The sequence below is a fragment of the Lampris incognitus genome, chromosome 14, assembly GCF_029633865.1.
Source record: "Lampris incognitus isolate fLamInc1 chromosome 14, fLamInc1.hap2, whole genome shotgun sequence".
In the NCBI taxonomy this organism is placed as follows: domain Eukaryota; kingdom Metazoa; phylum Chordata; class Actinopteri; order Lampriformes; family Lampridae; genus Lampris; species Lampris incognitus.
In genome coordinates, this window is record NC_079224.1 from 43460140 (window position 1) to 43487908 (window position 27769).

General features: G+C 43.6%; 2 protein-coding genes across 2 annotated transcripts in view; both read left to right on the top strand.

The window, feature by feature from the left end:
- Window positions 1-8054: 8054 nt before the first annotated feature.
- On the top strand, window positions 8055-25349 carry gtpbp4 (GTP binding protein 4). Its single transcript, XM_056292613.1, has 17 exons — window positions 8055-8138; window positions 9978-10148; window positions 10481-10584; window positions 10674-10810; window positions 11382-11482; window positions 11774-11866; window positions 12751-12942; window positions 13372-13437; window positions 14128-14217; window positions 15708-15818; window positions 16615-16692; window positions 16846-16897; window positions 16993-17093; window positions 18387-18584; window positions 19321-19386; window positions 21971-22114; window positions 23032-25349. The coding sequence occupies exons 1-17, from the start codon at window positions 8091-8093 to the stop codon at window positions 23182-23184; spliced, it is 1905 nt and encodes a 634-aa protein (XP_056148588.1). The 5' UTR covers window positions 8055-8090; the 3' UTR covers window positions 23185-25349.
- A 415-nt stretch (window positions 25350-25764) lies between these two features.
- LOC130123865 (WD repeat-containing protein 37) overlaps window positions 25765-27769 on the top strand; it is a 28146-nt gene continuing 26141 nt past the window's right edge. The window contains exon 1 of the mRNA XM_056293176.1: window positions 25765-25899. The gene's annotated coding sequence lies outside the window, so the exon portion shown is untranslated. The remainder of the gene's footprint in view (window positions 25900-27769) is intronic.

Here is a 27769-nt window from a genome sequence, read left to right on the forward strand (position 1 = left end):
AGGCATGTATATATTGTAGCGTGCATGGATAAGCTGACACGTTGGTCCTTGACTAACGGGTCGGACCCTTTAGTCGACTGGTTAACGTTGTCGCTTGCGGCGTGGGAGACAGGGGTTCGCGTCCCGGTTGTGGCGACGGTTTCCGGACTGCCCCCCGAATTCGCTACATTGGTGTCAGAAGTGGGATGGTGAGACCGTAAGGCCATCGGCAGCGCATGCGCCCTGAAGCGTAAAGGAGCTGATATGCTTAAACGCGGGGACATTATACAAAGATACATTTCAAGACATTATACAAAGATACATTTCAACACATTATACAAAGATACATTTCAACACCTTATACAAAGATACATTTCAACACCTTATACAAAGATACATTTCAACACATTATACAAAGATGCATTTCAACACCTTATACAAAGATACATTTCAACACATTATACAAAGATGCATTTCAACACATTATACAAAGATACATTTCAACACATTATACAAAGATACATTTCAAGAAATTATACAAAGATACATTTCAACACATTATACAAAGATACATTTCAACACATTATACAAAGATAAATTTCAAGACATTATACAAAGATACATTTCGACACCTTATACAAAGATACATTTCGACACCTTATACAAAGATACATTTCAAGACATTATACAAAGATACATTTCAAGACATTATACAAAGATACATTTCAAGACATTATACAAAGATACATTTCAAGACATTATACAAAGATACATTTCAAGACATTATACAAAGATACATTTCAACACATTATACAAAGATACATTTCAACACATTATAAGAAGATACATTTCAACACATTATACAAAGAAATACACATTTCCACACAAAATACATCAGTCAACTTAACATATAGAGAACTGATCAACTTTAACATCTTGTGTTTATGCATAAGACATCAACATCAAATATATTAAAAGAAAGAAAAAAGAAAAAGTAAAACAAAAAGCAGTACTGTCAACGTCAGAATGTGCGAGGGGGATGCACGCTCAAGTGTATATATTATGCAGTTTATATATTTTTATTACCAAGTATTTCCCCTATTATTTGAGAGGTCTTAATAGCCTTCTTGTTCGTTGTTATTCTAGAAACAAGAGTCAAAGAGATGTTGTGGTTCAACACAAAACCGACGGATATTAGGTGTGATCTGCAGCACTTTAGCCTTATGTATGTGATATTTGCCGACAAGACAGATAAACTTGAGAGCGTTGTCAGTGGATTGTGGGTCTGTAATACAGTTCAGAAACAAGACAATGCCTTCTGAAATTGGTGTCAATCTGTCAAAGCTTAGAAAAACCAACAGAGCAACGTCAACCCAGAAGTCTTGAGAGTAAGTACATTCGTAGAATAAGTGGGGAATAAATTCAATCTCTGTTTTGCAGAAAGAGCATACTGGAGAAATAGCGTCTATGCAATAATTCATTGCAAGGGTAGTGTCTATGTAATACCTTCATGTGAACTTCTTTTATTTTACTTGGAATGAGGAATTTACTGGGTCTGACCAAGAGTTCTGGAAAACTTAAGTTTCCATAAAAGAGTCGCTTTGGGAAAATAACTCTGATCTGAGGTCAGTGGTTTTCTGATACTTCCTTATTCGTCCTTAACATGACTGAAACTTTTAGATTTTACATCCATCAAAATGAAAAGAATTCTACATGACGGGAAATATGATCAGAGAAGTAACATAAATGAATCATGTCATCCATAAGAAATGGATTTTATTTTTAATTGTACAACCCCACCTCTCCCCTTTTTTTCAGTGTACTCTGCACAGTTTTTGGCACAAATAAGACACAGACAGGTCAAATTGCAAAACAGCCCATAAGCACACAAATTTATGAGCACACAATCAAATCAAATCAAAAACAGAGTGTAACCCACCCTTGGGATGCGCAATGCTTTAGGTTCGGGAGGAGCTAAGGGCAGAGTGCAATAAACACACACACGCACGCACGCACGCACGCACGCACGCACGCACACACACACACACACACACACACACACACACACACACACACACACACAAATTAATCTGAACTGCACCTTTAGTGTGCCGGAAAATACAAATACAATTTACAATTACAATGAAAATAATAAACTGGGCCCTTAAGACAAAGAAATAGGCCTAAAGTGTGATTTTCTACACTTCAACGAGTCAATGACGAGTCAGAGTTAATTGTCAGAGTGCACTCTGGGGTTTTGTTCAAAGGACACCAGTCTGGTGACTGGCACAACTTGCCATGCTGGATGGTAAGTAGAGCCGTCCTGCAGAGGTTCAGATCCGCTTCTTACTGCTACTCTGGTGGCTCGCCATCTATCAGCTCTCAAATGACTTGTCAGGATACCGATCATAACAACAAAAACCTGAACACAGGTTCAGTTTCTTAAATTTATCTTATCTATACTGTGCAACATTCAAAATAATACTGAGTGTATTGCATTAGTGAAATAATAGATTCTGAAATATATTCTAAATGAATCCCAAATACCGGAATTATTTAGTTCTACAGCACGTATTTAATATGCACGAACAATTTACAAACATCTCACATCAGGATGTGTAACATTCACATGCTAACAACACAATGCTGCATTAACAGCCTTACTGCTAGCGTACGGCGATTAGCCGAATAGCCCGGCTGCTAGGCTAGCTTACCGAGACACGTGGGATGAGATAACCTCGTTAAAGCGGCCCTCTTCACAGCCCGTGGCTCGTGCTGTAAAACCGATTCAACCAATGAACTTAAAACAAAATGATATTTATAACTTATATGGTTTTTAAATAAGTTTCTTTTTCTTTAACCCGTTATTGCTGGCTGGGTTACAAGAGCATGCCAGCCTGCCTACAAGGGATTGAGTCCTCGTCAACAACAGTTAAAGTTACCCATCACATACAGATGAGCACAATAATTTCTCGGTACAATTTAAGACATCAAATGCGAGGGTCACATATCAACAAACCACCCTATAACAACAAACACATGCATGAGCATTGTAAATACCAACAGAAATAGGCCAGGCTGCCTACAAGGGATCCAGTCCTCATCAACACCCAACAGTGAATAATACAGTTAATTGGGAATAGCCCTTACCTTAAAACAGGAGTGACCAGAGGCCTGGGATCAGCTGCCTTCACTGTTCGTCCAGAAGCCCATGATGTGGTCTGGCAATCTACTACCACTACTACTACTATTACTTTTGGCTGCTCCCGTTAGGGGTCGCCACAGCGGATCATCCGTTTCCATTGCTTCTTGTCTTCTGCATCTTCCTCTGTCACACCAGCCACCTGCATGTCCTCCCTCACCACATCCATAAACCTCCTCTTTGGCCTTCCTCTTCTCCTCTTCCCTGGCAGCTCCATATTCAGCATCCTTCTCCCAATATACCCAGCATCTCTCCTCCACACATGTCCAAACCATCTCAATCTTGCCTCTCTTGCTTTGTCTCAAAACTGTCAAACTTGAGCGGTCCCTCTAATATAATCGTTCCTAATCCTGTCCTTCTTTGGCACTCCCAGTGAAAATCTTATCATCTTCATCTCTGCCACCTCCAGCTCCACCTCCTGTCTTTTCATCAGTGCCACTGTCTCCAAACCATATAACATAGCTGGTCTCACAACCATCTTGTAAACCTTCCCTTTAACTCTTGCTGATACCCTTCTGTCACACATCACTCTTGACACTCTTCTCCACCTACTCCACCCTGCCTGCACTCTCTTCTTCACCTCTCTGCTGCACTCCCCGTTACTTTGGACAGTTGATTTAAACTCATATGCCTTCGTCACCTCCACTCCTTGCATCCTCACCATTCCACTGTCCTCCCTCTCATTCACGCATAGGTATTCCGTCTTGCTCCTACTGACTTTCATTCCTCTTCTCTCCAGTGCATACCTCCACCTCTCCAGGCTCTCCTCCACCTGCACCCTACTCTCACTACAGATCACAATGTCATCCGCAAGCATCATCGTCCACGGAGACTCCTGCCTGATCTCGTCCGTCAACCTGTCCATCACCATTGCAAATAATAAAGGGCTCAGAGCCAATCCTTGATGTGATCCCACCTCCACCTTGAACCCATCTGTCATTCCTACTGCACACCTCACCATTGTCACACCTCCCCCATACATATCCTGCACCACTCCTACATACTTCTCTGTACCTCCCAACTTCCTCATACAATACCACACCTCCTCTCTCGGCACCCTGTCATATGCTTTCTCTAAATTTACAAAGACACAGTGTAACTCCCTCTGGCCTTTTCTGTACTTCTCAATCAACCATTACAAAGCAAACATCACATCTGTGGTGCTCTTTCCTGGCATGAAACCATAATGCTGCTTGCTAATCGTCACCTCTCCTGTTAACCTAACTTCTATTACTCTTTCCCAAATCTTCATGCTGTGGCTGATCAACTTTATACCTCTGTAGTTGTTACAGTTCTGCACATCGCCCTTGTTCTTGAGAATCGGTACCAGTATGCTTCTTCTCCACTCTTAAGGTATCCTCTCACTTTCCAAGATTTTCTAAACAATCTAGTTAAAAACCCCACTGCCATCTCTCCTAAACACCTCCATGCCTCCACAGGTATGACATCAGGACCAACTGCCTTTACACTCTTCATAGCTTCCCTCACTTCCTCCTTGCTAATCCACTGCACTTCCTGATTCACTATACCCACATCATCCAGCCTTCCCTCTCTCATTTTCTTCATTCATCAGCCCCTCAAAGTACTCCTTCCACCTTCTCAGCACACTCTCCTTGCTCGTTAGCACATTTCCATCTCTGTCCTCGGGCGCTCTAACTTGCTGCACATCCTTCGCAGCTCGGTCCCTCTGTCTAGCCAATCGGTACGAGTCCTTTTCTCCTTCCTTAGTGTCTAACCTGCCATACAACTCACCATACGCCTTCTCCTTTGCCTTCACCACCTCTGTTTTCAATTTACACCATATGTCCTTGTACTCCTATCTACTTTCTTCATCTCTCTGACTATCCCACTTCTTCTTCACCAACCTCTTCCTCTGTATAATTTGCTGTACCTCCTCATTCCACCACCAAGTCTCCTTGTCTTCCTTCCTCTGTCCAGGTGACACACCAAGTACCTTCCTAGCTGTCTCCCTCACTATTTCTGCAGTAGTTGTCCAGCCATCCGGCAACTCTTCACGACCACCCAGTGCCTGTCTTAACTCCTGCCTGAACTCCACACAACAGTCTTCCTTCTTTAATTTCTACCATTTGATCTTCGGCTCTGCCTTCACTCTATTCCTCTTCTTGATCTCCAAAATCATCCTAGAGACCACCATCCGATGCTGCCTAGCTACGTTCTCCCCTGTCACCACCTTGCAGTCTCCAATCCCTTTCAAATCGCGCCTTCCACATAAGATATAGTCCACCTGTGTGCACTTTCCTCCACTCTTGTACGTCACCCTGTGTTCCTCCCTCTTCTTGAAATGTGTTCACCACAACCATTTCCATCCTTTTTGGAAAATCCACAACCTGTCCTTCCACATTTCTCTCCTTGACACCATACCTACCCATCACATCCTCATCACATTTGTTGCCTCCCCCAACATGCCTATTGAAGTCCACTCCAATCACCACTCTCTCCTCCTTGGGTACCCTCTCCACCACTTCATCTGTCTCATGCCAGAATTCTTCTTTCTCTTCCATCTCACATGTAATTTGCGGGGCATCTGCGCTGATAACATTCATCAACACATCTTCGATCTTCAGCTTCATACCCGTCACTCTGTCCAACACTCTCGTCCCTTCCAGCACACTCTTGACATACTCTTCCTTCAGATTACCCCAACCCCATTTCTCCTCCCATGCGCACCATGGTAGAAGAGTTTGAACCCACCTGTGATTTTCCTGGCCTTACTCCCCTTCCACCTGGTCTCTTGCACTCAACCTTCCTTCTCTCCATCATATCAGCCAGCTCTCTCCCTTTACCAGTCATAGTGCCAACGTTCAAAGTTCCGAATCTCACCTCCACACTCCTACCTTTCCTCCTCTCCCACTGCCTCTGGACATGCCTTCCCCCGCTCCTTCTCCTTCGCCCAACAGTAGCATAGTTTCCACCGGCACCCTGCTGGCCAACATTACCGTTTCGCTGAGCGCACCAAGCTGCTGCGTCTGTGCACGCCGCCATCTCATTACCGATGGTGGTCGTTGATAACCTGGGCCTCGACCCATACGGTATGGAAATCAGATTTATGATCCGCATATTTGATTTGGCAAAGGTTTTGTGCCGGATGACCTTCCTGGCGCAATCTCCCCATTTATCTAGGCTTGGGACCGGGACTAAGAATGCACTGACTTGTGCATCCTCAGTGGCTGGGTTCCCCTGTCCTCTACATCTACACCTCTTTATATCCTTTATAGATGGACACCACCATCACTTTCCGCTACATCTACACCCTTTTATATCCTTTATACATCGACACCACCATCACTGTCCTCCACTTCTACACCCCTTTATATCCTTTGTACGTGGACACAACCACCACTGTCCTCTACATATCCACCCCTTTGTATAAGTTTCACTGTCCTAAACATCTACACGCCTTTATATCCTTTATATACGGACACCACCCTCGCTGTCCTCTACAACTACCTCTTTTTATCTTCTATATATGGACACCACCCTCGCTGTCCTCTACAACTACCTCTTTTTATCTTCTTTTTATGGACACCACCATCACTGTCCTCTACATTTCGACCCCTTAAAAACCTTTATACATGGACATCATCGTCACTGTCCTCTACATCTACTCCCTTCACATCATTTTACGTGTTAGGAGACAGAGGCAGGATAAATACAAGTGCGTATTTACTCTCTAAAGCCGAAACGACCCTGGCGTGTTTATTTTCCCACAAACCTCGATCAATACATACATCTAAAAGCAAACAGCAGAATTCACGAGCACACACTCAGGCTCCTGGCTGTAAAATGTAAACCAACCTGTCTGGAGGTTGTAATTACTGTCTTACCAAAACCGATAATAACTCAGATTCTTCCCTCTGTCTGCTCTCTTATCTTGCCAAGAGAATGTGCATAGTCTGCACAGTGGTTTCAAATAAAGACTTTTTCTTCTTCTCAGAAACAAGGTATTATTGGCACAATTCAGGTGTCAAATGAAGCAGCCACGTGGAGGCAATAAGAAGTGGCGAGTGGTGGTTAAAACCGTATGACTTGGCATTCTGTGTGTTTTTGGCGATCAAACAGAACAGCTATATTTTCAGAATAATGTTGAACAATCTCGCCGAAAGACGATGCTTTCACGTTGCTCGGCTCGGTCAAGCTACATCAAGCAGGCCAAGCTACTCTTTGTCATGTTTCCTTTTAGAGTTATATGCATAAAGTGTGCAGTACGTAATAGTATCCGTGCACCCATGCGTGAAGTTATGGATGTATGTATGTAAATATGTGTGAAGTAAAACTGTCTCCAGCTTTGTGTGTGTGTGTGTGTGGGGGGGGGCTGTGATGGCCTGGTGGCTTGTCCAGGGTGTCTCCCCACCTGCCGCCCAATGACTGCAGGGATAAGTTCCAGCATTCCCGTGACCCTGTGGGATGGATGGATGGATGGATGGATGGATGGATGGATGGATGGTATACTTGCATTTCAATGTACAGCCTGTGGCAACAATTTTCTTCAAGCACGACAATAAAGAATCTAGCATCTATGTAGGTCAATTATGCATTATTTTACGAAGGTGGGGAAACTATTTCCCTAATGCAATAACGGGTTCCGTTTACACTTGTTCATTTTATCCCTAAGAATGACATACAGGTACATGTTTAGAATCTGTTTTGTATTGCCAGTGCAGTGTTAAAACTGATTCACAATTCATCAGTTACGACGTCAAAGCTCTTAATAACATGGTGTCGTGGTAATGATAAAAAAAAATTTTTTTTTGGATTTGTCTAATGCTATACCAGTAAGTGACCACCAGGGGCGGAATAGGGAAATCTGCCGAAACTTGTCAGCGGCGCTTCCGGACCAAGCTGCGTCCTTTCCGCTGTGCCGTCGGCCGACCCACCGTGCGCTGTCGCGATGGCGCTTTACAATTTCAAGAAGATTATGGTGGTTCCCACCGCAAAGGTGAGTCCAGAAGTACTTTTTGAGATCTCGAAAGTGCCGCCAACGAGCCCCCCTCCGCGTTCTTCCGTGTTCGGGGCAGCTCCAGGGTGGGAAAACGTGGGTCTGGTCTGGGCAGGGAGACACGTGTTGTGCTGCTGTGTAAAGGGCCAGCGGGCTGCGGGACACACTATTGTGTGTGTGTGTGTGTGTGTGTGTGTGTGTGTGTGTGTATGTATGTGTGTGTGTTGTGGGCTCGTTTGCTGTCACGACGATGCTTTAGGAATTTACTTTGCCCCATTCCGTTTGGCTAAAGAGTAGAAATCGTGAATGCTGAGAAACTTTCATGGAGGTAGTCTCGGTGACTTCTCCAATAAGGGATGTTGTGAGTCTATAATGGCCATATACAGTAATCTTTACATGCAGTGGGGTGTCAGAAGGCGTTGAATGCTGAGTGAAGACGACCTGTTCTACACCTGCCTCACACGCCGCAAAAATAGTACGGATATTAGGCACCCCAGTATTTACCTGTGGTGTTTACAGACACAGCTAATCTGAACCAGCGGGTTCGCGTCCGAGAGAGGAACACGGGTAGTTTGACAGGTGTACGACAGGGGGCGCTGGAATTCACTTTCAGAGCGGCCCTTTGTAATGTATGCAATAAAAGGTAACACTTTAGTATGGGGAACATAAAAAAACTTAATTACTAGTGAATTAGTCATGATCAAGATGTAACTTTAGTATGGGGAACATATTCTAAGTAACAAAAACTAAATTACTAGTGAATTAGTAATGATCAAGATGTCACTTTAGTATGGGGAACATATTCTAAGTAACAAAAACTAAATTACTAGTGAATTAGTAATGATCAAGATGTCACTTTAGTATGGGGAACATATTCTAAGTTACAAAAACTTAATTACTAGTGAATTAGTACTGATCAAGATGTCACTTTAGTATGGGGAACATATTCTAAGTAACAGAAACTTAATTTAGAGTAATTTAACACTATGAACACTTGTAGTTTTGTGTGTTGTTATGTAAGAACAGACCATATTCATTAAGTGTCAGTAAGGGAGAATAACTCTTCTTGTGGTACTACCACCTTATAAAGTCCACACTAAGCAAAGCATATTGAGATGGTACAACTAATAAGCAATACTTCTGAGGTTATAGAGGGAAAACTCATAGTTAATGGCTTACTGGTTGTATAATAAGGCCATGCAGAATAAGGCATTAATGAGTGTGTAATAATGACCAATTAAGAGCCAATATGTTGCTAATTTGCATGCTGATAAGCACCTAATTAATGGTGACTACGTTCCCCATACTAAAGTGTTACCCAGTAAGATTAAGGAGTATAATATCAAACCAAAACTAGTTTTCAAATAATGCTCCCTCAGTACACCTAATTTTGTGAGAAATTTTAGTGAATAGATTTTCATTAATTTAGTCAACAAAACAGTGTACCTTGATATGACAGTGTCTGACTCATGCTGATACAATGTAACTGAAAGACAAGAAATATAACATTGAATTACCGCCCAGTCTTGTATCGGTGTAGATCTGTAAATAGATTATATAAAATGGATGTAATCACCGTTCCTTCCAGTTTATAAACACAAATGGCTTGCAGTTTGTCTCACTTTCAGACAGACTTGAGAAAAACGAGCCATAACAAAAAGTTGAGTTGACAAGCAGAAAAAAAAGAATAGATCATGACGTTTGAATTTTGTGGCTATGCATTGGTAAATAGTTATTGCTTGAATGTGAGTGTTTTTGCCGTTGGCATACTGGTGTTTGCTTAATGTCCTGTGGACGTATCGCACATATCTCACCTGTCAACCGTTCACTTCCTTCCAGGATTTCATCGACATCACTTTGTCCAAAACCCAAAGGAAGACGCCCACCGTGATACACAAGCACTACCAGATCCACCGTATCCGTCATTTTTACATGCGCAAGGTTAAGTTTACCCAGCAGAACTACCATGACAGGCTCTCCCAGATCCTCACAGACTTCCCCAAGCTGGATGTAAGTTCAGAACCGTCAAACTCCTGTCCTGTGTCTCGTGTTACAAGAAAAAAAAAAAAAGATTTTACACAGCATCTCTGTCAGGGTTCTCAAATGGGTCTGAATAGTAACATAATATTAATGTGTCATGTGACTCTCATGATCCGGTGGCTCTACAAACTCAAATTATATAATCACAAATATTTTTGTGTGTCTTGGCAATCAATCAAAGCTTTTGGAGTCACCCATTTATCATCAGTTTCGACACACAGTTGTGATTTGTGCTGTGCTGTTTTTTATATCTGTACGATATGCTTGCCAGATTGTTTGAAAGTTGTATTTGGTTTTCTCAGGACATCCATCCATTCTACGCTGATCTGATGAACGTGCTGTATGACAAAGACCACTACAAATTGGCCTTGGGACAGATTAACATTGCCAAGAATTTGATCGATAAGTAAGTTAGATTAATGTCCCTCACATTCGTGTGTCGTGTTGATAACCATAAGAGCAGACCTGTTTCTAACTCCCGTGCTTTTTCTATAGTGTTGCTAAAGACTATGTGCGTCTGATGAAGTATGGAGACTCTCTGTACCGGTGTAAGCAGCTGAAGAGGGCGGCTTTAGGGCGTATGTGCACCATCCTGAAAAGGCAAAAGCAGAGCCTGGAGTACCTGGAACAAGGTGACACCATACGCCTGTGTTTTGTTCCGCTGTATTTCTCTTAGATTTCAAAGAAGGTTGAATCAGTTCATCTGGATCTGGATTCGGATCCAGATGAACTGATTCAACCTTCTTTGATTTTGTCACCTGGATTATTGAGCGTGCGCCAAGACACTTCTCTTCGATTTGTTTTGTTGACCAGTTCTGCTCGCTCCACCGTGTGTGTTTTAGTATATGGGATGAATTTTGATTTTGATTTTATCTAGTTTCTGTCATGCCACTTAGTGTCACTTTTGACATTGTTTGAATAAAGCGGCGCTGTGCAGTCATGAACCGTGGAGAGCCGTGTGTATACAGGTTTACATTCCAGCCCAATAGAACAGCGTCTGACTTCACTGATCTTCACATCTTTAACCAGAGAGGGGCGCTAGTCAGTGAGTCAGTTGGTGTAGATAAGTCAGCCAAAATTGGTATACCGTCTTTTCTAAATAAAAAAAACAACAACACACTGTTGCAAACAGTATTTTGTCAGTATGCTGCATGCAGAAAAACTAAACGGCTCTGCTTCTTCCTCTTTCTCACTCTCTCCCAGTGCGTCAGCATCTGTCCCGTTTACCAACCATTGACCCCAACACTAGGACTCTACTGTTGTGTGGTTACCCCAATGTCGGCAAGTCCAGCTTCATCAACAAGGTACATAACAGGTCTATGTTTGTGTCATGTTGTGTAGTTAGAGTTGTGTTGTTTTAATTTAGATAAATGAACAGGCAATCCTCTATCTGTTCAGTTTTTCGTTAAAATTGATATGAAATGAAGGGGAAGGAACGGTTCGTTGACTTTTGGTGGGACTGTTAGGAGTGAGTGGGTCTGGTCAGAGAGGTCAGGTGGGATTTGATTCCAGGCCAGCAGGGGGGGACACAACACATACACCAAAGGAATTTTATCTATTTTTAAAGTAGTTAACTGTGAAACTCTGGTCCTTAGGTCACGAGGGCCGACGTGGATGTCCAGCCTTACGCTTTCACCACCAAGTCCTTGTTTGTGGGTCACATGGACTACAAGTACCTCCGCTGGCAGGTAAGATCTCCTTCTGGTACCTGAACACACACGCCCAGGACCCACGGCTGCAGTCTTTTCCAAGCTAATGCTCGTGTACTGTCAGAATGAATGTGTAGTAACCAGTTTACAATGGCAGCAATTAGGGCTGTCAAAATTGGCCAAAAATGACGTTCGATTATTCCTTCCAAAAATAACGCATAGGTTCAAATCCATTCGAATATAGTTTTGGTAAGCTACCTGCAGCTTGCATACGACTATCTCGAGGTTCCACAATTTCTCCGTTTTCTCACCAAAATCCCAAGTATTTCCAAACGGGGCTTTTTTAGACTGTTCGGAGTGAACATCACTCTCTCTGCGGCCGAGTTGGCTTGTGAACTCTCTGCCGTTTCAGTGTGACCTAAATTTCATTTTCAACCGATGAAAGTGGCGTTGTGTGACTCCTGTCCGTCATGCAGCGTGTTCAGCGCAGCGGAGAATTCGCGAGGCAGACAGCCGTGGTAGTGCGGCTTGTTTTGTTCCACAAACGAATATTAATTTTCATACTCGGATGTCTGTTTTATTTTTACTATTTGGTTATGTATTTGAATTTGGAATATTCATTGACAGCCCTCGTAGCCATAGTGAAAAACGGTATTCAATGGATACTTTGGAGCCAGGAAAGTTTTTTTCTATAATAAGAAAATGATCAATTACATTTTTTTCACTTTTCATGTGAACATTTCCGGCAAAACTAATCCTAAAATCCTGACCCAAAAAAAACGGAGTCTTCAAATTAAACTTGCTGAAAAACAGTCGAGCGCCCTGATTTAGTCACCTCCTGTTCTCTCACCTTTTTCACCCCTTGCTGCATCTCAAACTCCTGTTTTGCGGGTCTGCCCACTTTGTGCGGTGTGTGTGTCCAGGTGGTGGACACCCCGGGTATCCTCGACCACCCCCTGGAGGAGAGGAACACTATCGAGATGCAGGCCATCACGGCGCTGGCTCACCTGCGCTCGGCCGTGCTTTACGTCATGGATGTGTCGGAGCAGTGCGGCCAGACTCTGAGCCAGCAGCTGGAACTCTTCAACAACATCCGGCCTCTGTTTGCCAACAAGGTCAGAGGTCACCCGTTGTAGCGCTGAAATGGCGTACCGCAGGTCTGGGTCTCATTTAGTTGCTGTTAAAGTTGGAATTCAGAAGATCAGCACATAAACAGGTTTCTTTGTTGATGCTTTCTTTTTCGTGTTTAATGGCAAGAAATCATTTTAACACAAGTAAAAAGAATGAGACTATAGGAAACAACAGCATCTGTGCGGCGTGTGATTTCAGTGGTGTTCCTGAAAATTAGCATCCACGCTCAGCAGAACTTTATCCCCAGGCAACTTTATCCTTATTTAATTTTTAACATGTGCCTGCACATTGTTTTTAATGACAATAAATTGAATTGAATTGAAGAATATTTCACAGAAGATGGGTATTTTACTGTATAACCTGCTCTTTGTGATGAATACAGTTTTTAAAAGGATGTGTCCTTGTTCCCCCAGCCTCTCATAGTCGTGGCCAACAAGTGTGATGTGAAGAAGATCAGTGAACTATCTGAGGAGAACCAGGTGTGTGTGATGTGTGGCTCCCTTAAAGTCTGGACGTGATCGCCCCAAAACCTCCTGAAGGCTCAAATTCCTTTTTTCTTTCTCCTCCTCCCCCTCCCCCTTCTCCTTCCTTCTTCCTTTTCTTCTTCTCCTTCTCCTCCTCTTTCCTTTTCTTCTTCTCCTTCTCCTCCTTCCTTCTCTTCTTCTTCTCCTTCTTCCTTCTTCTCTTCCTCCTCCTCCTTCCTTTTCTTCTTCTTCTCCTTCCTTCTTCCCTTTCTTCTTCTTCTTCTTCTTCCTTTCCTTCTTCTTCTCTTTCTCTTTCTCTTTCTCTTTCTCTTTCTCCTTCTCCTCCTCCATAATGCGACAGTCAGCTGTTCCTTTGACCAGAGAGTAGTCTTTCAAACAGTAACACTGATTTGTAATAAAGCCTTCTAGTTGTGTATGTGGTCGTGCCTATGGGTTTTTTTTTTAATTGATGGAAGAGCAAAGTAGTTTTATTGTGTATGGATTCTAATCATCTGAATATGAATCATCCCATAACACTGATTTTGTGTTAAGCATGTTTTCTTAAAGCTGTCACCAAACACTCAAGAGATCTTACCTGGAAAGAGACGACTTCAGAGTTCCAGGTTTTGACCGTGTCCAGCGGTGTCTGTCAGCTCCAGTACATTGCCTTTGATGACCTTTACCGTCTTGCTTTGCTGTTGGCAGAAAATCTTTCTGGACATCTCCGCAGAGGGCATCCCCATCATTGAGACCAGCACGCTGACGGAGGAGGGAGTGATGCAGGTTAAAACGGAGGTGAGTAGTTCAGATTAAAACAGGACGTAGACGTTCTTCAGACTGTTGTGTGCCAGTAAGGTGTTTTAAACCTTCATTCTGTCTCTGTGCAGTTGGAAACACGTGTTTGACCTTCTGTTGTTGTCACTGATAATGTTAAGTTGCATCAGCAGGTCATGTCTACGTCGTGGTTTGATTGAAAATACACAATACTGAAATGTGAATTTTGAGGGAGAAGGGTTACCAACATCACGAGATAATGCACAAAGGGGGCTTCCACACCCGCCTCGTGTGGAGCAGTTGTTTCGAAACTGGGGGCGTTTTCCTCCCAGAGGTCAGTTCGCTTGGACATATGTGAACACGGCAATCACACTCGGCTGCGGGACAAAACCAGCAGGCCAAGACCGCCAAGAAAGGGTGGTCTGGTCTCCGCTCGCTTCCAGTCGAAATCTGAAGCGGTTAGTTTGTAGTGAGAGCACAGTCCAACCCACCGGACCAGAATGAGCTGACCTGATGTGTCTTTGGGATAGAAATTGTTGGGTGAATGTGTCACTTGTGTGCATCATTTAAAGCATGGCTTCTACTGAAGTGTCTCAAAGTAGCACATCTTCGTACAAAATGCATCAACACGTTACTTTTGAAACAAAATGTAGACTCATGTTCAGAGTGACTGTGATACTTGTACTGATAACAGCCAGAGAATCACCACAACTGCAGTGAGGAGCTTTTGAGTTGGCTCCATTTTTGATGCGTTGTTCCTGTGTTTTCTTTTCAGAAGCTAGTGATGAAATTCCCACATGAATATTATTTTCTCCCCAATTGTATCCGGCCAATTACCCCACTCTTCCGAGCTGTCCCGGTCGCTGCTCCACCCCCTCTGCCGATCCGGGGAGGGCCGCAGACTACCACATGCCTCCTCCGATACATGTGGAGTCACCAGCCGCTTCTTTTCACCTGACAGTGAGGAGTTTCACCAGGGGGGACGTGTCGCATAGGAGGATCACGCTTTTCCCCCCGAGTTCCCCCTCCCCCCCTCCGAACAGGTGCCCCCGACCGACCAGAGGAGGCGCTGGTTCAGCGACCAGGACACACACCCACATCTGGCTTCCCACCCACAGACACAGCCAATTGTGTCTGTAGGGACACCCAACCAAGCCGGAGGTAACATGGGGATTCAAACTGGCGATCCCTGTGTTGCTAGGCAATGGAATAGATCGCCACGCAACCTGGAAGTTCCCTGCATGAATATTCTGACCAATGAGGGAACAGTTAGCTCACACATGACGTTTCTTTAACAATTTTGGTCTGTTTTTTAAATATTTCTGTGTGAAAACAAACCGAACCAGGGTGCGAGTGCAACGTCGTAACAAATAGTCCCTGATTCAGAACAAAGCAAACGGACTGTAGGTGGGAAAATATCCCGAGACTTTGTTTCGTGAAATGTGTCCTGATCAGGCTGGGTTATTGCATATGTATTAATCTGTGTCCATACTCGACTCTCTGCCTCCCAGGCCTGCGACCGGCTCCTTTCCCACCGTGTCGACACCAAGATGAAGGGCAAGAAGGTTCATGATGTGTTGAACCGGCTGCATCTGGCCATGCCCACCAAAAGAGACGAGAAGGTAAAACAACTTACATCTGATCTCATCGGCTCATCGACTTCCTAGCTGAAACGGTAGCCGGCTTTTGCCAGGTAGAAACTCAGGTTGAATGGCTTTTGATTTACTAGCAGGTTAGTCACAGGATTTTTCTTTTGCCTTCATCGAGTGGAGCCTGCCTGAGTATTACATGTGTTTATTTAGCTGTGCTTTTTTCCTTATACAATTCAGTCCGAGGATTTAGATCAGCCTTATTCTGGTTACAAGCCTTTTACTTGGCTTTTAGACCACAAAATATGTAATTCAAATCCAAATAAAAGCACATGTGACAGAGTCTATACACACTGATGCAACTCCCTCTCCAAAAGAGAAAAAGACGGGTTTACCGGTTTTGGTCTTTGCAAATTAAGTTTGACTTTTTTTTGTTTGTTTTCCACCAGAGGAACTAGTTAAGTATCAGCAACAGGAGCTCTTGTTCCCAAGTAACTGATTTGATGTGCTACTTTTTCTTATTCTGTCTCTCGTGTGTAAAAACAATATTTATTTGATAAAGAACAGGTTGATGACAACTTTGTGCTGATGTTCTTTGTATCTAATTGTTTTTATTTGCACACAATTATCCTCTTATTTGCACTATTTTGGAGTGGTCATAAACTCACTTTTCATTGTTTGTGTGCTCCAGCATAGTATGACGTAGTATAATGACAGTTGAACTGAATAAATTAAGTACATCAGTCTCTTTAATGATAGCTCTGCACCGCTGGTATTGGATTTGGTTGCAGTGGTGAATGATGTATGATTTTTATTTTCTCAACTGCAGGCAAGGCTGCCGTTTATCCCAGAGGGAGCCTTGACACGCAGAAAAGCTATGGAGGTGGATGCACCCAAGCGCAAACTGGTATGTGTGGATGGTACCTCGCGTACCAAGACCAGTAGGAAAACTCTGGCTCTGGGTTGGAATTCACATTTGAAATGAGATGCGACACATTTTAACAAGTTTGTGTTGATTAAAAATTGTTTAAAAAAAAACAAACAAACACTTTGCTTGTAGGAAAAGGATCTGGAGATGGAGCTTGGAGATGACTACATTCTGGACTTGCACAGTAAGGAAACCTGATGTTCATTTGCTCTACGTGCCTGCTTGTCTACATACATGCTGATGCTCACGGTACTGAAGCCCTTTCATTTGCTCTGTCAGAGTACTGGGATCTGATGAACGAGGAGGAGAAGTGTGACAAGATTCCTGAACTCTGGGAAGGCCACAATATCGCCGATTACATCGATCCTGAAATCATGAAGGTGATTAGCAACCATGTCATCAGACTTCCTCTGCATGTGATGATTTCCATTAGTGTTTGTGCTGTGACATAGTAATGTTTAACTGTCTACTTGACTCAGTTTACTCTACTAAGAGCTGCATGTTTTCACACTATATTTATATTGTACTGTTCCAGTCGACGCTGACATTTACTTTCACTGATTGGTTCTGTCTGGTGGAAGCAATGCTTGTTGGTGAAAACAGCTGGTGTAGCGTCGACTGCAGTGGTGTGTTAATACAACCATGGCAAAGATCGACTCTTGCATGTTGATTGTACCATATATTCACACACACAAACGCACCTGCAGTTACACCAGAAATTGGCGCAGAGGAAAATTCCTTTGCATTCCCCTGTGAAATAGGCAGGGCTGAAACTTGGCAACCAACACTTAAACAAATAAATTAGTGAAGCATACATACACATCTACTCCTACTTCACCACAGAGTACAAACCAGGCTACATATCCCCCCCCCCCTTTTCTCCTCAATTGTATCCGGCCAATTACCCCACTCTTCTGAGCCGTCCTGGTTGCTGCTCCACCCCCTCTGCCGATCTGGGGAGGGCTGCAGACTACCACATGCCTCCTCCAATACATGTGGAGTCGCCAGTTGCTTCCTTTCACCTGACAGTGAGGAGTTTCATAGGGGGACGTAGCATGTGGGAGGATCACGCTATTCCCCCCAGTTACCCCCCCCCCCCCCGAACAGGCGCCCCGACAGACCAGAGGAGGCGCTAGTGCAGCAGCCAGGACATACACCCACATCCGGCTTCCCGCCCGCAGACATGGCCAATTGTGTCTGTAGAGACGCCCAACCAAGCGGGAGGTAACACAGGGATTCGTTCCGGCGATCCCCCGTGTTGGTAGGCAACGGAATAGACCGCCACGCTACCCGGACACCCCCCATGCTACATATCTTTGAGGAGTAATTCACATTCTGGTCGAGCACATTGTATAAAATTGGATGATGTGACTGCTAAAGTGCCAGCTTCCTCCATTTCGGACTCTGCCTAGCAACTGCCACGTCAGAGGTTAAAGCAGCTCTGTTATTGGTCGATGGCGGGAATTTGCTTCACATCCGGGTGCTACCTACCTTATAAAAGCTCTGCTTGTTCTTACTCTTTGAGTCTCTTATTTTTATTTTTTTTAAATCTGTTTGTGTCCTTTGCACTCTTAAATGTGTTTAATACATTTTATTTTTCCTTTTTAAAGCCACAAATTAAAATTGTTTGAATCTCTCCTCTTCTTTTTTTTTTCTTCTTCTGCCCCTTACAGAAACTGGAGGAGCTTGAGAAGGAGGAGGAGCTGAAGGAGAGGGCTGGGGAGTATGACTCCGATGAGGAGAGCGAGGATGAGGAGATGCAGGAGATCCGCGCGTTGGCCAAACAGATCCGCCACAAGAAGCAGCTCAAGATCGCCGCCTCCAAGGAGAAGGACATCCATGGGCCACGCATGCCCAGGACCGCCACCAAGGTAGGAGGGAGGCTGGGGGGGGGTGCAGATGACCTGCGGGGTCCAGGGGTCATTCCCAGCAGACCGCCTCTAGAGCCGTCAACCTCCAAAGAACACACATCAGAATTACTTACAGGGTTCCCACATGTTCTAGAAAACCTTGAAACTGACCAGCACAAGAGACTTTTATTTTGAATGAATCGAGCATTTGGACTGCTCAAAACCTACTGTTGCATTATAAGATTAACACATATCACCATAGGTGTGTGTGTGTGTGTGTGTGTGTGTGTGTGTGTGTGTGTGTGTGTGGGTCACTTAAACCAAAACGACATCCCTCAGGATTGTCGGTTTAAGCCGCCAAGATGATGAAGGTAAAGGAAGTTGTCTTGGCAGGGATATTAGCATAGCGAGGTATCAACCCCTGGTTATAAAAGGATTAGAGGATGTAGACAACCTACTGCATCTTGGGGTCATTATCCTTTTAAAGGACAATGTATTTCATATCAAACCACATCACAATGTCGTAAACCAGCACGTGATCACTACTTTTTTTTAAGATTAAGGTAAAATACCAAAAAAATAGACATTGCAGTGAAGTGATGGACAGGGGGGGGGGGGGGGTTGACGTGCAACAACGGTTGCTGGCTGCATTTGAACCGGACTTTGGGACCATGTGGCCATGCTGCATGGGCTCTCACCTTTCGGCTACGGAGGCGCAGCATGTGATCGGTGCTCTTCTGTCCATGTTAATTGACAGGTGGAGAGGAAGACCTTGGAGAAGGAGATGAGCGACCTGGGTCTGGATATGACGGACAAAGATAATGTAAGTTGCATTCCAGTTTAGAGAAGTTGTAACGATGCACTCAGCTCACGACTCACCGTACTGGGTTCACGGTACAATTTTCTCACTATTTTTTTTTTTTTAGCAAAATGAGATCGAAGACAAAGTATGACTGAAAAAGTTTCCTTTATTTCTGACAAAATGTCTTTTCGAAATATATTTTCTCATCTTTGTCAAATTATTTCTGAGGTAGGGTATGAACTATGCAAAACTGCACATTTCCTTTTCTTTGTTAAAAGTGAAACAGAAAACATCTTGTTTGAAAAAAAAATAGACCCAAAATAAATCCCAAATCAAATAAATGAATAATGAAAATAAAGAAAACTTCTTCAAATAAACAAACTAAGACTTGGCTTGTGTTCCTCGTTTGGAATGCACTTTTATTTTTGAGGAATATCAGCATATCTACATTTTATTTCTGCTGCCATAGACATGCAGTAAACATATATACATAGACATATATATGTATATACATGGACATATAGACATGTATACATAGACACGTATACATATATACATACTGTTAGTTTCAAATAAGACAAGTGTACTTATTTAACTGAGTTTTATTTGCGCTCTCAACAGCAAGTGGCCACAGCCTACCGAACATTTCAACAAGTGCCTTTCACTAGCAGCGCGCCTTCCTCCTAACAGCAGGGTTACCGTAAAGACTGCAGTAGAAGTGACTAACAAAACAGGCTACCGTATTAACTGTATTATAGGCACCAACAAAAGTTAACAAACTTAACACATACATGTATACATGGACATATATACGTGTATACATGGACATGCTATATACATAGACATATACATACGTATATACATGGACATATATCTGTGTATACATGGACGCTGCATTGGCTGCTGGATCGTATGTCAAAAATGACTCATTGAAATCGGTTGAGAAATGTGAACATTAGTGCCCCCCCCCCCTTCCCCCCAATTGTACCCGGCCGGCCAGTTACCCCACTCTTCCAAGCCATCCCGGTTGCTCCTCCACCCCCTCTGCCAATCCGGGGAGGGCCGCAGACTACCACATGCCTCCGCCGATACATGTGGAGTCACCAGCCGCTTCTTTTCACTTGATGTTGAGGAATTTTGCCAGGGGTACGTAGTGCATGGAGGATCACGCTATCCCCCCCCCCCCAGTTCCCCCTCCCCCCCGAACAGGCGCCCCTACTGACCGGAGCAGGCGCTAGTGCAGCGACCAGGACACATACCCACACCCGGCTTCCCACCTGCAGACACGGCCAATTGTGTCTGTAGGGACGCCCGACCAAGCCGGAGTTTACGTGGGGATTTGAACTGGGATCCCCATGTTGGTAGACAACAGAGTAGACCACTACGCTACCTGGACACCCCAACATTAGTGCTTTTTTTCCAGAAAAACTGCAGCTCCTCTGTTTACTTGAATTTGTTTACAGGCCAGCCTCGCCTGGTCCAAAACAGCAGGAACGTTGTCGTATCGTAGCAATGGGCCGAAGCAGCCAAAGCAGCTTCTGTGTATATACGTATATGTGTATGCCTGCAGCCTCCATGTCTTTGCACCATCATACGGCTACTGACACGAGTTGTGATCTAGGACGTCGAACAGGCGACCTAAAAAATAGATAGCACCCTCTGCTGTACCGCAATTCATTTTTCATCTCGCCGGTTTGAATTGTCACATTTCCAGTTACCTCTCTCAAATTAAAGTTCAGTTATTGAACTACTGAATGCAAATGAGTGTACGTTCCTAAATCATTTTCATGACCTGTAAGTACGATTGAGGTCAAGGCTGCTGTACCCTGACTTCCTGTGACCCTTTACAAGATGAGGGAAAAGCTTGAAAAATGGGAATTTAAAAGTGAACTTCAAAATAAAAGCATGTTGGCGTGACTTAAGTTTCTGCAGCCTCCAGTGAGGAGCTGCTGTGTTTCTGTCTGATGTAGGAAATTCAAATTAGAAAATTTAAGTGATTTCAAAGTTTTATTTCTTTAACAACTGCATTTCTATTCAAATAAAAAAAAAGACTAAATTTGAAATAACCCTTTATGTTGGTGGTTACAACAGTCCCTCCAAACTGAGAAACTGTTGTTTTCAGTACAGTATACCATGTTGTTTCCAGTACAGTATACCATTTTGTTTCCAGTACAGTATACCATTTTGGTTTCAGTACAGTATACCATGTTGTTTCCAGTACAGTATACCATTTTGTTTCCAGTACAGTATACCATTTTGGTTTCAGTACAGTATACCATTTTGGTTTCAGTACAGTATACCATGTTGTTTCCAGTACAGTATACCATTTTGTTTCCAGTACAGTATACCATTTTGGTTTCAGTACAGTATACCATGTTGTTTCCAGTACAGTATACCATTTTGTTTCCAGTACAGTATACCATGTTGTTTTCCGTACAGTATACCATTTTGTTTCCAGTACAGTATACCATTTTGGTTTCAGTACAGTATACCATGTTGTTTTCAGTACAGTATACCATGTTGTTTTCAGTACAGTATACCATGTTGTTGTTGTTTTTTTCAGTATTTGTGTTCTAATGTGTTTTTTTTCCCCCTCTGTGATCAGAGCCATTACGCAGCTCAGGGCCGACGGTCTCGTAGTGTTGCCAAGAAACGCAAACGTGACACCTCGGTGCTTCCCACCTCTAAAGCCCGCAGCCAGAGCGCCTCCCGTCCCCCTCGAGACAAGTCTGGTGTTCGTGATGCCAAGGTACGTCCCAGCGCTTCAGTTTTATTCAGCGTCCATATTCGAAACACTGCCATAATTTCTGGTTTTATGAGGACAAAGCTCTCGGTTGAGGGGACGGTGGACTTATTCAGATTTATGTCTGTAATGTTAGCCGGTCTGACCTGCTGTCAGTCACAGTAAATTTATAGGGAGGAGTAATGAAATTGGGGCTGAGACATTTAGTAATTTAATAGGTCCGACAATACGAAGACACACTGGACCTCACCCAGACTAAAAAGACGCGGCACAAAGCTGCACACTACTCTGTATGACTACAGCTCTAAGGGAGTCCCCGAAAGTTGAACCAGTTCATCTGGACACACAGTTTAGTGGGAAACATGTGTCATCACTCGTCTCAGTGACTGTCAGTCTCCGCTGACTGCAGGTTAGTGAGCCTGCGTCAGGACGGCACTAATGGAGGTGCATGGCGTGCCCAGCACCGGGCTAACGTACCATCATGAGATCATACTGAACTGTCGGTCATTTCACGAGTAAAGCTGAAATTTAACGGTTATAAAAGATTTTGCAAATTTTGGAAAAGCCCTGACTTAACATCCTGAGAACCTTCTTTTTTCTTTTATAACTTTTTCAATATTTTAAAAATTTTGGTTGGAACTGTTCGCCATGCAAATTCAAATAGCTTTATTGACATGACGTAGCGATGTACATATTGCCAAGTACGATGTACATATTTCCATGTTTTACAGTCCTACTGTTTATGTTCTAATCTGTATCACTGAGAAGCAGTGTGTAACCACAGTAATAAAGTAAATGTACTAAACTGTAATAAATTAACCTACTAAATCCAAGAGTCATTTGATATAGAAATCTGATTTGAGGCTGATTTGAGATTTCTCTGGCAGTATTTGTATTGATTATACTTTTTTTTTTTACAACAGATGGCAAAGAAGGTCAAGACAATGATGAAAAAATCCCAGAAAACCATGAACCGCGAGGGCAGGAAGGGCGAGTCAGACAGACATGTCTTCGATTTAAAACCCAAGCACCTTCTGGCTGGAAAGAGGAAATCGGGGACAACGGACCGCAGATAAAAGTGCCCGGTTCAGACTGTCAGGACTCAGCACTGCTCCTCCTTCTTACCAAGAGGTTCCAGTGTAGCGGAGTCTGTTCAGATTCAAATCCAGCCTATTGTCTCTGCATTCGCCTGTCCTGCTTATTTGTATTCACTCGCAGAGTAAAACCTCACGAGGATCCCTTTTTTTCCCAGGGGCATTCTGGGGGTATGGTGGTGTTTGTGTGTTTGTGTGGAAGGTAGTTGTGGCTGGTGGCATCATACAGCACAGCAGAGCTTCCACGGAAGATCAAACACCTGTTTGAATGAGACACGAGTGAATAAAGGTCAGTGTCTGTTTTTGTCAGTACAAGCTGTGGCGTAATTTTAAGTCCTGAAGGATAATATCGTTATCAAAATTGGGTGCCATTAAATCTGTCATGAATAACCCAGGGGTGTAGTTTAGGCTTAAGTTCTCTTCGTTACCCACGCTACAAAATAAATTTAAGTAGTAAAGATGATTCTAAGAGATAAATAAAAGAGAATAACCAAGTCAAATGTAGTTTGGAGCAGGTCTTAGTTAATTTTCTTCGGCTCTTTTCAACCAAAATTCAGGACAAAAGAAACCAATCTAATATTGTAACACGTTCTCTCAAAACCACTTTCGTACACACTTTAGTTCATTCCCGTTTCATAGAAAAACACTTCATCGAAAGAAAATGAATCAGCCGTACTAAATTGTCCATAGGTGTGAATGTGTGTGTGTGTGTCTCGGCCCTGTGGTGGCCTGGTGGCCTGTCCAGGGTGTCTCCCCGCCTGCCGCCCAATGACTGCTGGGATAGGCTCCAGCATCCCGTGACCCTGAGAGCAGGATAAGCGGTTTGGATAATGGATGGATGAAAGTTACAGTGTCCCCTTACTTAACTTTAGGCAGTCCTCAGTTATATCAGTGTCTCTTAACAAGTGTCCAAAAAAAAAGAGCTACAGATGTAACTAAAGGTTTGTGTGAGAGTGTGTGTATATAGAGAATTTAGTCTCAAATTGAGACGGGAGTAGGTATTTCAGAGAGGGCAGAGTCCAGGCTGGGAGAGAAATTGATGTCCAACAGAGGGGTAAATACGAGAAGGGTCTGTGTTCTTGAAGTGGGAAGAGTAGAGAGGGGTAATGAGGAAAAAGATGATTTCTTGGTTGGCAGTTGTGAGATATAAGAGGGGGCCATCTTAACCATTAGAAGCTAAGAGATTGTCCTCAAATTCAGTAAGATGGTCCAAGAACATAGTTCTCCAGGTAATGAAACAGTTCCAATCAAACATAACAGGAGCCAAAAGGTAACAAAACAAAAACAAAACAAAAACCCCAATCAAACCCACTCTTAGTGTTTTCCGGCAATGGTCGTCCTAGAGTCTGATGTGGCTCAGGGATTCTTTACGCCCCTAAACTCTTGCTATGACTTAATATAAACGAGAAACCAAAATGGATTTAAACTTGGCTTGTATTTTAGATTTGACTTGAACACACTCGCCACTCTTCCCTGCAGTGTGCCTGTCCTCTCTCTCACACACACTCCCTCACAGACGTCAGCAATTATCACCCTCTGTGTGCAGTAAAGGAGTAGTCTGCTGTTTTTTGGCTCGTCTGCTACAAAGCATTTGGCCAATGGATTTAAACTTGGCTTGTATTTTAGATTTGACTTGAACACACACGCCACTCTTCCCTGCAGTGTGCCTGTCCTCTCTCACACACACACTCCCTCACAGACGTCAGCAATTATCACCCTCTGTGTGCAGTAAAGGAGTAGTCTGCTGTTTTTTTTTTTGGCTCAGCTGCTGCAAAGCATTTGGCCAAAAACAAAAGTTTGAGAGACTCAAAAAAAAAAAAAAAAAACCCCACAAGAACTTCTATGGGAAGGTGCAGACTCACTCACATTGTGGAGCGATTGTGGTCTGTCTTGGGACTTGGAAAGCTGATGTTTCGGGGGGAAATGATTAAAAAGTTGTGACGATGCCGTATGTTAAAGGAAAAACTGAGCTGTATTCGCCTTCAAGTGATTCCTAGAAAGTGTTTTAAAATGAAAACATACTACGCCTTAAACTCATATGTGGGTCAGGTGTTGCTTGGTGTGGTTGCATGGCAAAGTGAGGGTGACCTCCTTTACCTCTGAAATGCCAAAACGGAGCCGAATAAATGCAACGCAACTACAATGTCCTCTGTCTGCTTGTGTGTCATTGATCAGCTTTAATTGGAATGAGGTGTTCTTATTTGTTGCTCTTTAAAATTAAGGCCTTGTGAACTGACCAGGGGAAGGATCCTAACGATGTGCAGTTGGGTTTGTGACATGTGTTGAAGTGAATGCATGGGTGGGGTGGGGGGTGGGGTGGGGTTGGAAAGAAGAGAAAATAAATCCAACTCCTGGTGGTTTCTGATGTCAAACGTCATAAAGCGAATATACCTTTAATATATCGACCCTGTCACTGAGCGTCACAGCACACCTCTGTCGCAGCTGGACGGCACGTTCCAGCAAAGCGGTTTTGTTAGAAGAAGAAAAAAAACCTGGACCGGAAGTGAGTCCGTCGTCTCCCGGAAGTCGTCAGTGTTGTTGTGCGCTCCGTCCCTCCGGCCGTCCAAAGCCAGGAGCTCTCCTGAAACCCCAGTGAACGTCTGTCCCCCCCCCTCCTCCCCGAGGAAGAATGGCCGCGGCGTTAAGCTCTTTAGCCAGGCGTCGGGAGTGAAAGCCTGTGTTTTTTAAGAGCTGACGGTGAGTCGCTTTCTGTGTTTTGGGCGGGCTAGCCTGCTAGCATGTCGGTAGCCTAGCTGTCGAGCTAACGCTAATCCCGTTTCACGCCAGGCGCACCAGCCGAGGTCTCCTTACCGACCAGCCAGCCCGGCCGGAGGTTGCTTTACACGGTACGGTTCGCTCACGGAAACGCGGTGCGGCGCGATTTGCATGATGTAAAAGTGCGCGGACGAGGCGGGCTGCAACTGAATAGAGGTCCATTGTCCCCCCCCCACCAGGCTGGACGTGTGTCCTTGGTCTCGTCCCGGGCGAACACCAGCGGGAGAAGCCTCGTCGCAGTAAACGGCGTTATCTGGAATGCATGGATTTTCGTGCTTTTCGTGGTAAATTTCGGCGTTCCCTGCTAGCAAGGACCCCCCCCTTCGACGTCATTCGGATTTTGAATTATTATTATTATTTTTATTGCTGCCAAAGTGCGCAGGTGTATTCATACGGTGTGTCATGCGTGCCTGCAGCTTGCACTCCCCTGCTGTGCTCAAGTCTTGTGTAGACTGCTCAAGACCAGGTTTTTATAGCTATTTGAACAGTTGCATGCCTGCCGTATAGTTTCTGCTTGCATATATTGCAGCCCTGGTTTGAAGCCAGCTTTGTGAAAATAGTTGTGTTACATTCAATCCGTTTGTCTTTGTCTACAACCCTCTCTTGATAAATTCCATTAATCACTGATGGACAACATGATTAAGATTACAGTTTTGCAGCAATGGCGTTAGGAGCAGGATTTCCATAATCTGAGACTATATATAGAATTGATTTCATGAAATAAATGTGGGGAAAAGAGCGTAAATAATGTGAATAGTCACCTGCTCACTTTGGATGAAATGTTGCCTCTAGGAATGCTGCTTGTGCCAGCAAGTTGAAAAACTGAAAATTCAACGCTCGGTGTTGTTAACCTGTTGTTTATTCAGCCGGTTAACACTGAGGTCAGAACACCGTCTCTGAGAAGAAAAATGCTTTAACCAAGTGGAATCCTTTCTTTGAATAATGATTAATAAGCGACATGACATAACTGAAAACCAGCTTTTTCTTTAGTCGATGCATTCATTTTCTTTTGCTAAAAATTACCCCCCCCCCAATTCTCTCATTGACTTAAGTGGTGTGGGTGTCATGGACTTTAGAATGCTTCTCTGTGGTAGTTTTAGAACTTATAAGGATTGTCTGTTGGGATTTTAGAAGGTAACTGCAAGGCATGGTTGGGGGCTGTCCGGTTTATTGGGTGGTAGCTAAACCCGAGCAGCTTCCTCGTCAGTATTGGCTATGATAACAAATAATTAGGCCTGAATAAATAAGACTCGTACCTGACATCATTTACATTTGTTGGTGCCCTCGCACCCCTGCTGACGGGTAGCACCATTTATTACATTAGCGTACTATGCCAGTGGTCACCCGTCTTAAATTCAGATCTGGAACTTTGACAGGAGAATGCATTAAAACGATATGCTCATCCTCAGAGAAGGTGACTTAGATTTGAAGCGGTGAGCATGAGAAGGCTTCAAAATGTTTAATGGTTTGTCAACCCCGTTATCCAAACGAATGATTGTTGCTACTTAATGACAGCTGTCATTATCTGTGAAGATGTAGTCATGTATCCCAACATAACCTAGCATGTAAGAGGGCTTTTGAAAGCTACCATTGTAAATATTCAAAGATATGTTCAAATCAGAAAATATGTAACAACTCGATATTCTCATATGCTCCTACCATCTAGTCCTATTATTTGGTGCAAAGGATTTTCTGTACTGTAGACTAAATGTTGTATCATCGTATTTCCAGTGTGGTCCCCTTTTTAACATTTTCTTCTCTGGTAATGACTTTTTTTCATACTTTTGGGTCT